This window comes from Rosa rugosa, chromosome 6, assembly GCF_958449725.1.
Source record: "Rosa rugosa chromosome 6, drRosRugo1.1, whole genome shotgun sequence".
NCBI classification, from domain to species: Eukaryota; Viridiplantae; Streptophyta; class Magnoliopsida; order Rosales; family Rosaceae; genus Rosa; species Rosa rugosa.
In genome coordinates, this window is record NC_084825.1 from 29,668,487 (window position 1) to 29,680,495 (window position 12,009).

At 38.2% G+C, this 12,009-nt stretch overlaps 1 protein-coding gene across 1 annotated transcript; it reads left to right on the forward strand.

The window, feature by feature from the left end:
- The first annotated feature begins 5,656 nt into the window (after positions 1 to 5,656).
- LOC133714330 (nitrate regulatory gene2 protein-like) lies at positions 5,657 to 11,146 on the forward strand. Its single transcript, XM_062140427.1, has 4 exons — positions 5,657 to 7,079; positions 7,183 to 7,367; positions 8,308 to 8,531; positions 10,078 to 11,146. Exons 1-4 carry the CDS (start codon positions 5,765 to 5,767, stop codon positions 10,859 to 10,861), a joined length of 2,508 nt encoding a protein of 835 aa, XP_061996411.1. The 5' UTR covers positions 5,657 to 5,764; the 3' UTR covers positions 10,862 to 11,146.
- The last annotated feature ends 863 nt before the right edge of the window (positions 11,147 to 12,009 follow it).

Here is a 12,009-nt window from a genome sequence, read left to right on the forward strand (position 1 = left end):
TCATTATCTTAAGAAAGAAGAAATGTGGATAGACGTTTTGAGAGTGCCATAACTTTTCCATACGTACAGCTATGGGTTTGAACCCCTAAAAACAAAATTTTAGATATCTTAGTAGCAACTGAAATATTTGTCGTCATTTTCATAATTTCACCATGCCGATATCTAAGTGACATTCACAGTAAATTCGTGACTAAATTATAAGATTTATATTTACTAATATTATTCTAATTTTCTCTTACATATTCGTAAATCTGGAGTACCGAAGTTTTCACCTTTCCAAAATTTGAAACATCGCCTAAAGTACATATCTATTAGCAACCAGAGCTTCTTGCTTCTGAAAGATTGTAGAGTTCGGCAGGAGAACTAGTTTCGAGCTTAGGTTTGTGAACCGGTTTTGAGGAATTCCTGGGTGTTCGAAAAAGTGGTATGGTATCTTTTTGAGAAGGCAAATTAGGGTTTCATATTATTTTTTGACAATTCTTTGCCAAAAAAAATATATATATATTATTTTTTGACAATTAGGGTTTCATATTAGACATGAACATAAATTTTAGACCTAAACCAAATTAGAATCAATTTGAACTTTATAGATTTCTAACAATTAAATAAAAACAACTAAAGATGAAGAATATCTTGAAAGGAACATTTATGTAGTTCATGAAGAATCAGATACTCTCCTAAACAAACCCAGACTGGGAGGATCCAGTAAAAACTGGGTATCAAACTTTCAACAAGGCCGTTAGGTTTCAGCTTTTCTTTCCTCTTTTGATTTCACAACATTTCAGATTAAATGTGGGGATTGGAAACACAGAAAGAGGAGCTTTCACACCGTTCAGTTTCAAATTTTACAGCAAAAGTCTAAAGCTCCCATATACTTTCCTCATCCGAAATGGTTCTCAAAGAAAAAAGGGTATGAATGCATGTGGTCTGGGTTAAGATGGTTGGGTCCAGTGAGACCATGAAGAAAGTTGGGAGAAAAAATCCTTTCACAGTTTTCAATTACTCGACAAGTCAAGTTCTTTGTTTCGCTCTATAAATGTCTATTGCCTTTGCTTTTGTCTCTTAAAAGGTTCCCACTTATTGGAGAATATCTATGTTATATGCTTCACGACTCCACTGCTATTTGATTCTATGCAATTTGCATTGTTTTGCTTTGTGAAAAGAATATGATGAGTGTGTGATACAAAAAAGATGGGAAGAGCCCAAGACTTGAAAATTTTTGATCATGAGAGTGACCCCAAGGATGATGATTGAATGGTTGAAAGTGTATCAACAATCTTGAATACCAATTTGTTACTTGCTTGGCAAATGGCCTGACAATAATTTGGGTGGGAGCAGATCATTCTACGTGACACGTTGAACCCATTAATAAAAATAATATTCTTTTTTTTTCTTTTTTTTTTTAATCGGGAATGAGATAACAAGTCATTTCGGTTACTTTAGCGAGTTAGTAACACACCCACCCAGTCAGTATTCAAACCGAGGTCCACGAGAGTATCCCAGCAAAGCCAAACTAATTTCCCGCCGCAGGCGCACAAACCTGAAGGCCCCTCAAACCTGCTGGCCACAAACTGATGGGGGTTCCATACTAGGCAACTCGACCAACCTTACCACACCAGGTGATTAAAAACAATATCTTTATTTATTTTTTAATTTTTTATTTACAATACCCCTCATATTATTAAGATCCCAAAAAATATCAAAATCGATATTAGCAATTCATTGGCCGTTGTATGGATTACGTGCCAAACAAATTAGTTTCCCTTCAAAAGCACAAGAATTGAAAAATGTTGATCATGATAGAATGAGCGACCCCAAGATGATGACAGTATTGTTGAAAGCGCATTAACAAATCTCAAATGTTTCTATGAATTTGTTTGGTTAATGACCTAACAACAATTAAAATACGTGATGAGTCCAAATCATAAAATCTTAGGTGAGGGAGATCGTTACACGTGATGAGTCCTTCTCATCAATTAAAATACATTATTTCATGTCTCAGTGTCTCACATCTATTAACACTTCATTGGTCGATCAGACAGATAATGAGTTTAACAAAAGAGTTTTGCCTTCCAAATCTTCTACTTCCTATAATTGTTTTGTAGCATTGTTTTTGACTTATTTTGCTACCATCAATTATTTCATCATTTCATTTGTGAATTTTAGTGATTCTTTCAGGTTTAGGTAGAATTATATTGTCTTTATACCCCAACTTATTTAGCCAGGTGCATTGGTTCTCAAAGTTCCTTGTGTAATGAAACAGTGTTTTGCTTGAATTGTAGCAAACAATTTGCCAAGAAAGTGAAAAGACCTGGATGGCTAGACTAGTGCTTGAGATGCTCTCTCTTGAAACTTTTATAAATAAAGAACCGTACCAAAGAAATAGTTTGATTTATGAATTTGCAATAAAGGTAATGGGATGTTTCCCCATCTAAGATGGGTAGAGATTATTCTAGATCAGGACTATGTCCAAAACTGTCGCACTTTCATTGATGAAAAAACAAAGAGATGGGGTATAAATGAGCACAGAGCTATTCACTATAGTGGGCGAAATAGTTTGACTATCAGCTCAAAAATAAGTTGTTTGCTGAAAAAACAAAAAGACCAAAAATTAGAAGCATACTGCAATTTGAGATTTTTGAGCTAAAAGCAAGCTATTGAAAACCACTACTAAAGATAAAGAGAAAATGATAACAAAGTAATTTGGACTCAAACATTATAAAAAAAAATAAAGAGAATATGTGTGACTTAGAATTACATTCATAAACTTGAATATTTGAAATTGTGTACCTTTGAGACTTCCGATTTTGTGATTGCTTTGAACAGTGTGTTAATAGATTGATCAAGTATCAATGTGTGGTTGCCTCGTTAGGTTTCTTTTGAGTTAGGCCAACTTGTAAGATAATTAGTGCACGTATTTAACCATCTATTGAAGAGTTGTCAACGAGAAAACTTTTTAGGTGTTTTGTTATAACAATATATATAAGCAAAAAATATGTTGGGATCTTTGAGCGGAAGAAGACAAGTTTTATTTTTATTGATAATAAAAAAAAACTACAAGGAGCAAAGTGTAGCGGGTAACATTCTTTTCACATAGATAACCATACCCTCTCATATGACCCATACACAACAAATAATTTTAGGACAAAAGTTGTCCCTCTGGATTCTCAGTAGTGACATGCCTCCTAAAACTTGAGAGCGAATATGTTAGTTCTGAATTTTGGATCGAATTTTAGTTGCCAAACTTGAAATCCCTTTTCAATTTCATAGAACACTACCAAAACGTTTGGAACTATTACATTTATAAGGGATATAATTTGTAAGCTAGCAGACAACAGCTTTGTACTTCATAGTCATTTAAATACAGTTTGAAGAAAATAATTGACGTCACAAAGTTTTTCTTAGATTAGAGAGTTAATAATTTAAGCTTAGTGACAAAGTCCAACACCAAGAACACACTCATTTGGACCCCAAGAACACACTCATTTGGACCCAATAATCAACTGAATGGGCCCACACAATTTGGGGAAGATCTACCCTGTCCTCATCCTTCTGTCCCCAACTACACTAATCCCACAACATAAAACACCATTACCCCAACTACAATTTAAAATAAAATTCACCACTCTCACTTTTTTTTTTTCCACACCATGAATTTTCTTTTACTATAATAAATAACTGATTTTTTTTTGTACTTATCAATATCATACATTAATGTGAACAAATTAATAAAACAAAAATTATAAAATCAGTCATATCGTGATGTAATTTTGTAAATGTATCTGCTATCATAATTTTTTTTTTCTATATGAAGTATTTTTTTTGTTAATTTTGTGAATGTATATTCTACATTTTAAAATGAACATGTTGATAGAACCAAAGGTGTTATAAAATATCATGTATGCATGTGTTTTATTTTTTCTTTGGTTAAGCATCTTTAAGAGTTTTCAGAGGATATAGTTATAAGTAGGGATAACAGTACAAAGACTATAAGTAAGACTGTAAGAGTCGCATCATAAGTAATTGAAAAGATTAGCTGAAAGTTAAAAATGATCTCTTCATGCAGAATTTAGAGAAGAGTCGAAGGTAAGATAAAAATATTGTTAGTCATCTGGTCAATTTAGTACGTTCTCAAGTTCTCTATTTTTATATATATATATATATGGAATAGAAAGATAGTTTATCATTCAAGCGTCGTGATAAAAAAACCACGATCAATCAAAGTTACAAATCACATCAAATCAACTCAACTTTTCTTGATTTTTTTGGATGTGGTGGAATTGAAAGGGATAAGATAAACTCATCTAAACAATACACCATTATAAGAAAAATTAGGAAGACCCGAACTAGAATGTTGACACGTTGAATCTATAGTGCTAAATAAAGTGTATCAATGGAACTTTTGCAACCCCTTTTAGGAAAGATGATATCAAACAAAACAAGCGGTTTGCTTAATATTTAGGTAATATTTCCTTCAGTCACATTCTAGCAAATTTAATTGTTGAATCACTTGGTATTCGCTCTGCTCTAGTTGCCCTTGGAATCATTGTCTCATTCCTAAAGCTGCTTATGCTTCTAATTTAGACAATATTAGTGTTGGCCATCCTGAGGTTTCTCTTTGTGATTATTTTGTTAAATTTGTTTCGTCTTCCATAAAAATGTGTTGAAATATGAGGATGTTCAAAAGAAATCTAAACTTACTCGTTAATACCTTCAAATGTTGCACTTATATGATTATTCATATACATAAGAGAGAATTACACAAATAGTCACTGAATTATTCCTTATTCGACAGTTTGGTCATTAACTTCTCAAAAATATCATTTTACTCACTTAAATTTAACTTTGCAATTCGCTTTAGTCATTGCCGCCAATTATGTAATTAAACACTGACCAAAATATCCTCCAAATAGTGGATATCTACTAGTCTTTAACAGAAAAGATTGACGAAATGACTAAAATCAAAGATGATATCAAAATTGAGGGACTTAAATTTAACTATCGAATGAGCATATGTGTAATTCTGCATAAACATAATCCAAGAAAATATGTTAAACCCATGCCTCCAAAAAAGAACATCAAATCTCTTTGAGTAGCTTTTAAGTAAACTTGGTTTCCTTTTTTAGATAGCAAGTAAACTATTTCATAATTATAACAACTAATCTGCTAATCATCCTTCACCACTTCGATTAATCCAAAAGACAGTAAATCATTGTTTTTTGTTTAGGAAGAAATCACACGTACACACATTTAACAAAAATATATATATAAAAAGAAAACAACATGCATAATTCTCACATATTCTTTAATCCCATCTTCAAACGAGAATTTCATGATATACATACACCATATTTCGATTTTTCCACCGTCAAAAATAAAGAATAAATTTAACTAATAAAATTTAAAAAAAGGTGATACTTTTTTTTTTTTTTTAGTTAAAGTAAGTGACGCTCTAAGATACCCCAGAAATTGCCTTTTCTGAAAAAATCAATTTTCAAAATAAAGAAACCTTTTTTGTCTAAATAATAAATAAACAAAACCTAAAAATCAAAATTGATCAACTAAAAAAAAAAAAGTAAAAAAAAAACCCACTAGTACTTCACTCTCACCCAACAGCCAACAGACAACAGTCCAAAAGCTTAACCACTATAACTTCTTCTTCCTCCTTCTTCTCTCACTCTCACTCTCACTCCCTCCATTTAAAACCCACCACACTTCAAAAACCCACTTCAAAATTTTTCCATCTTTCCTCATTCTTCCCATTATGGGCTGCACGGCGTCCAAATTGGACAACGAGGACACTGTGCGGCGGTGCAAGGACCGACGCCGTTTAATGAAAGACGCCGTCTTCGCCCGCCACCACCTCGCCGCCGCCCACGCCGACTACTGCCGCTCCCTCCGCCTCACCGGCTCCGCCCTCGTCTCCTTCGCCAACTTCGAACCCCTCTCCATCTCCGACCAAACCCCCGCCGTCTTCCTCCACCCTACTACTACCACTACTTCCAACCCCTCTCCTCCTCCTCCTCCCTCCTCCAATCCCCTCCACCCACGTGTCCCTCCCTCCCCAGCTCCCTCCTCCCTCCACCCCCCGCCGCCGCCTCCGCCGCTCTCCCCCACCATCGCCAGCTCCAAGCTCCCCCACATCCTCTCCGACTCCTCCCTCTCCTCCTCCCGCCGCCACCGCCGCCGGAGACAGCCGCCGCCGGGGCCGAAGCTCCCGCACATACTCTCCGACACCAGCCCCTCCTCCACTCCCCGGAGCCAGAACTCGAACTTCACCGGCGGCGGGTTTCCGACGGCCTTTCAGGCGAACTCGACGTACTCCAGCACGCCGTCGCAGGCCTCCTCCGTGTGGAATTGGGAGAATTTCTACCCTCCGTCGCCGCCGGACTCCGAATTCTTCAACCAGAGAGAGCAGGAGGAGTCCAAGCAATCCCACCACCTCGACGATTCCGACGACGACGACACCGAGCCGGAAACCGAAACCGAGGCATCGGAGTACAATTACTTCCACAACATGCCCAAATCCCAACCCACCGCCCGCCAAAACCACTCGTATTCTCAGTCGGAGAAGTACGCCCAGTCCGAAACCGAGAGATCAGAGTACGATTTCTTCGTCCCCAGCCGTAACCCTAAAGCTCCGGCCAAGACTCAGTCGGAGAAGTACGCTCAGTCGGAGAGAGAGGAGGTCCATTGCAGCGAGTGGGGCGATCACGATCGCTACAGCACCACGAGCTCGTCTGAAAACGAAGACGACGACAGGGATTCGAGATCCGAGATGGGGACCCGGTCCAATTTCGACCCGTCGGTTCGGGCCGAGTCGGTTGCGGGCTCGGTGCCGCCGGCCCAGACGATGCCGAAGTACGCGCCGAGCATGAGGTCGGAGGGGTCGGAAGGGAGTACTTACCGGAGCAGTGAAATCTCGAACATGAAAATGGTGGTGAGGCATAAAGACTTGAAGGAGATTGTGCAGGCGATCAAGGAGAATTTCGATAATGCCGCGGCGGCCGGAGACCAGGTTTCCGAGATGCTCGAGTCCAACCGGGCCCAGCTTGATCGGAGCTTCAAGCAGCTCAAGAGTAAGTTTTTCTTTTTAGTTTTTTTTTTTTTTTTTTAATTAAATTACAAAATTAACCTTCTAACCAAAAATAAATTAATGGTTGTGATTTTTGGGTTTTACAGAGAAAGTGTATCACTCAAGTAGTGTGCTTAGCACATTGAGCTCGACTTGGTCGTCGAAGCCGCCGCTAGCGGTGAAGTACCAGCTGGACGCGGCGGTGCTCAATGCACAGGGCGGTCCGAAGAGTCTGTGTTCCACCTTCGAGCGGCTTTTGGCTTGGGAGAAGAAGCTCTATGAGGAAGTCAAGGTAATTTTTTTTTTTTTTTTAACTTCCAATTCCGATTTTGTAACTAATTTCTGATTTTCATAGTTAATTCTATTTTTTTTGTTTGTTTTTGTATTATAGAAGAAATTACTCAGTTTAGTTTTGTTAGGGGAATACTTTTGTATAGTAAAATACTAGTTAAGATTAGAGTTAAGACAAAAGGGTAGCCATCAATGACAGAGTTGTGTTGATGCTTTGATCCACCGCAGTTTTTGACTTTATGGACGAAAATGTCCATGCATTGTGCTGGTGCATAAAATAAGCCAACCTTTTGCTGGGTGCATCTTTTTGTGATATAGTTTCTGATTTGGACGGTTGTCTTGCCCCAAGATGTAGCATATTTGGCTGGCTGTGAATTTGTAATGGCTTGTGAAAATGACTGATATACCATTGACAGCACCATGTGAGATTGACAAGGACTTCCTGCATTAGCCTCCTAATCTAAAATCATATGGACTGTATGTGTGGACCGGTCTGTCGTGTGAGGCTACTAGCTAGACTCCTTTGATAAAGTTGACGCACTTTTTTTTTTTTTTTTTGCTACCTGGAAAAGAAATTAGCTGCATTTATTGGCTGGCAAAGAGTGACATCTTTGCTAGTGTAGCCTTTTTTTGTTTTTGTTTGCTTCGTCGACTAGAAAAGCCTCTTTATGCTTAGAGATGCCTTTCTGGGTTTTTATGAAGAGATTTGTATTAGTATTTGAAATCTTATTACTTTTTGGCTATGGTTTGTCAAAGTGTTCTCCTTTTAACACGAATTAAGTTAAAGAGCGTTCTTTATCTTAAATTTTGTTATATGACATTTATTTGGATGTACTTTTAACTATTCATGTCTTTTAGTGCCTAGTGGTGCTACTACTGTGAAAATGTGTTGTGCTCATATGTGGTTCAAACTGACTGAACAAATTGCTAATGGATTTCAGGCTAGAGAAAGTGTAAAGATTGAACATGAGAAGAAGTTATCTTCACTACAAAATCAGGAGTACAAGGGAGAGGACGAAATCAAGCTAGACAAGACCAAGGCTTCAATAAAGAGGCTGCAGTCACTAATTATTGTCACATCTCAGGCCGTCTCAACCACCTCAACTGCCATCATTGATCTTAGAGACTCTGATCTTGTTCCTCAGCTTGTTGAGCTGTGCCATGGGTAAGTCTACTCTGTTTTCATTAACTTGGATTTTTATATAAACGCTCCTTTTCATGCACAAACCATGAAACATATTTACTATGCATAAAATTGTTACAAACTACAAGATTGAGATTTTAAGCAGTCATTGTTGTTAACATATATTGGAAGTCATCCCATTTGTTAAAACATCAAGATCCATCTTAAGAGTGGTCCTTTTCTGTAGGGATCCATCTTGAATGGGGTCTTGAAAAATGGCCGGTTTGATTCATTAGATTACATTGTGAGGTAGTCCCATTTGTGATCCCTTTTGGTTCTATTAAAAGGAATGCCTCTTAAGGAGGCTATTGGTTAAAACATATATTGGGTTGGTCTACTCAATTTAGCACATTTGATATTCTCTCGTGTGAAAACTGCTAGATAGATAACTGTCCTTTTGACTTGGTGGTTGCAAACATTATGAGTCATTGCTCCGCCGTGTCACATGGGTCTCTCCTTCAGGAACCACATGTGCCTTGTTGTACTGGTCTGACCAATTGCTGGGTATCTCTTATAATTAGATACTGGCCCCCAAAACTTCTTTCCGGTGGTCATGTTTCCTTTCCCCTAATCTGCAGACCCATTTTGGGACAGTTATTGTATGTCAAGTTAGGTGCATTGGACTTTAACGATGGTATGACCCACAGTTGTCTGTTCTGGATCCAGGGATTACCAAAGTTTCAAGCTTTCGTTGTATGCAATTGGTGTCATTATAACATCTACTGGTGCTTGAATTTTGATGACATAAAGGACCAAAAGTCCTACATAATGCCAGTGTACACTGTTGTATCCATACTTTTTCCTTGTGGGGCCATTGGCCTTGATGCTTATAGCTAGTAATAGTTATCTCTGGAACTGAAGCACAAATTATCTGAAAGTGTCCAAAGAATATTACAATGATTGGCCATAAATAAGTAATAAATGATATCAATAATCAATTTGCTGGTGCAGAGACAATTAAGGGCTACTTGAAATACCTTGGCTAATCTGGAGTGGTTTTGTAATTGGGTTTCAATGACAAGACTCAAACTATAGCCCAGAAAGGATGATAAGACAGATGTGCTTCTAGTCTTAGTTCTGCATTTACTTTCCTAGCTTGAGGTGGTCATAGTTATTGCTCTGTGCAGCCTGCAGGTTGTGTTTTTTTTTTTAACTTACAGGCTAAATGAAGTGCATGTGGTAGGTAGAACTTATGTGTTAGCTTTTTTTGCTTACTAAAGCTCCAGCCTTCCTCATTTAAAAGTCCTTTTTTGGTACAGTACATTCGTTTTTCTTTCCAGTAACAATTGGGACAATCCAAGATTCTAAGGTAGAATTGAATGTTATTACTTTCATTAGATAAATTCATGAACCCTTATTGGCACCATCTTCCGATGCATTTCCATCATTTATGTGGAATTATAGGATAAACTAGTTTGAATCTTTTGACAAACCTGTTTTGTGTAGTGCTGGTTCTACACTTAGTAGGGCTTAGCTTAGTAGTCTGCATTTGAAATGTATATTTATGTGTCTGATGTACCAAATGCAGGTTTATGTACATGTGGAAATCAATGCACCAGTACCATGAAGTCCAGAACAACATTGTACAGCAAGTTAGGGGACTTGTGAACCGGTCATCCAAGGGTGACGCAACCTCCGAACTGCACCGCCAGGCAACTCGTGACTTGGAATCAGCTGTTTCTGCCTGGCACTCCAGCTTTTGCCGCTTAATAAAGTTCAAGCGGGACTTTATCCAGTCTGTTCATGGTTGGTTCAAGCTCAGCCTTCTTCCTGTTAACAATGACACCTTCACCGGCAACAATGAGCCTTCTGATGTATATTTCTTCTGTGACGAGTGGAAGCATGCACTTGACCGTGTCCCTGACACAGTGGCTTCAGAGGCTATCAAGAGCTTCATCAATGTTGTCCACGTAATCTCCATAAAACAAAGTGAAGAGCTGAAGATCAAAAAAAGAACTGAAGCTGCATCCAAGGAGCTTGAAAAGAAGGCTTCTTCTGTCCGGAACATTGAAAAGAAGTTCTATAATTCCTACTCCATGGTTGGTATTGGACTTCCCGATTCAGGGCCTGATGGGCAAGGTTTGGATGCTCGCGACCCGCTTGCTGAAAAGAAATCTGAACTTGCAACCTCCCAGAGGCGGGTTGAAGAAGAAATGAGTAGGCATTCAAAGGCAGTGGAGGTGACTAGAGCAATGACTCTAAACAACCTTCAAACAGGGTTGCCAGGGGTTTTTCAAGCACTGACCAGTTTTTCTGGGTTATTTACAGAGGCACTCGATTCAGTTTGTACTCGTTCCTACTCCATCAAATAGGTGAAAAATGGATCATAGTTATGGTGCCTGTGGTTTTGCGGTAAGTTGGAAGTTAAATTATAGAGCTGGGATTTTTTGGCGGGGGCTCATATTGTTAGTAGTATTCTTTTTGGGGGGTTTCAACATGTATATATATGGAGTTTTGTGATTTTTGCAAATCCTTTTTGCATTTGGAAGGAAGGAAAATGTCTTAAAGCTTCTGTACAGGAAACTGCTCAGATTGTTGAAACCCGAGCTTCGCTGTTTTTCAGCATTACCAATAAATATACGTGCTTTTCTTCTCTCTTTGTTCTTTCTTAATTTCTTTCATCTCTTCCCCCTTGAGATTGTATGTTCTTCTGTATTTCCTTGTTTTAAAATCAGACATAAGTCATAACTGAGATTCTTCTGTAGCTGTTGATTATATAATCCAGAGAAGATTCAGGAGAGAGCATCTAATCTGTTTCCAAATCCAGACAGTTGACTTAGCCGGCTGCAAACTAGGATCTAGCATTGCATATCTTGGATCCAAGCTAATAGAGTGTGACACTAATCAAACCATGGTTCACTACTTCACTATTTAGGTCTATACTTTTTGGTAGTTAGAAATTGATGCTTCTTTTTTGCCAAAAAAGAAATTGATGCTTCTGTTGCAGAGAAAGTGAGAAACTGAATTTGAGAGAAATTTGTTGTCTATTCTCATTGATAATAGGGACCTCTTTATATAGAGGATTACAATGCATAGAATCTCAATCATACAAGGAAAGTAATCTTACATTGAATAGGAATCTAGATCCTTCTAATTTAACCCTATTACCACTAGGTCAAGTAACCTAGAGTTTGGGCCAAACACATAAAAGAGAGATTTCCTTAGGGTTCCTTGTGTTGCCCAAATGCGGTGCTTCTCTCGTTGCCTCGTTAAAAACCTTGCCGAGTAACAAAAACCCAGTGGGACAAAAATAACCTCGGTCGAAGGGGAAAAAGAGCACAACACACCCTTCACGTTTCGAGACCATACATGTAGACATCTCCCCATGATGTCTGCATCTCTCCCTGATGACTGCATCTCCCCCTGATGACTACGGTCATGGGAGTTCGGATAACTTCCGCAATCGATGCTACCAACATGTTTCTCGAAAATGGAATTTAGGCAATGACTTAGTGAGCAA

Coding starts and splice junctions, on each gene's coding strand:
- LOC133714330 (XM_062140427.1), top strand. CDS start 5,765: ATGGGCTGCACGGCGTCCAAATTGGACAACGAGGACACTGTGCGGCGG. Junction 7,368..8,307: donor AGCTCTATGAGGAAGTCAAG/GTAATTTTTTTT, acceptor AATGGATTTCAG/GCTAGAGAAAGTGTAAAGAT. Junction 8,532..10,077: donor CTTGTTGAGCTGTGCCATGG/GTAAGTCTACTC, acceptor TACCAAATGCAG/GTTTATGTACATGTGGAAAT.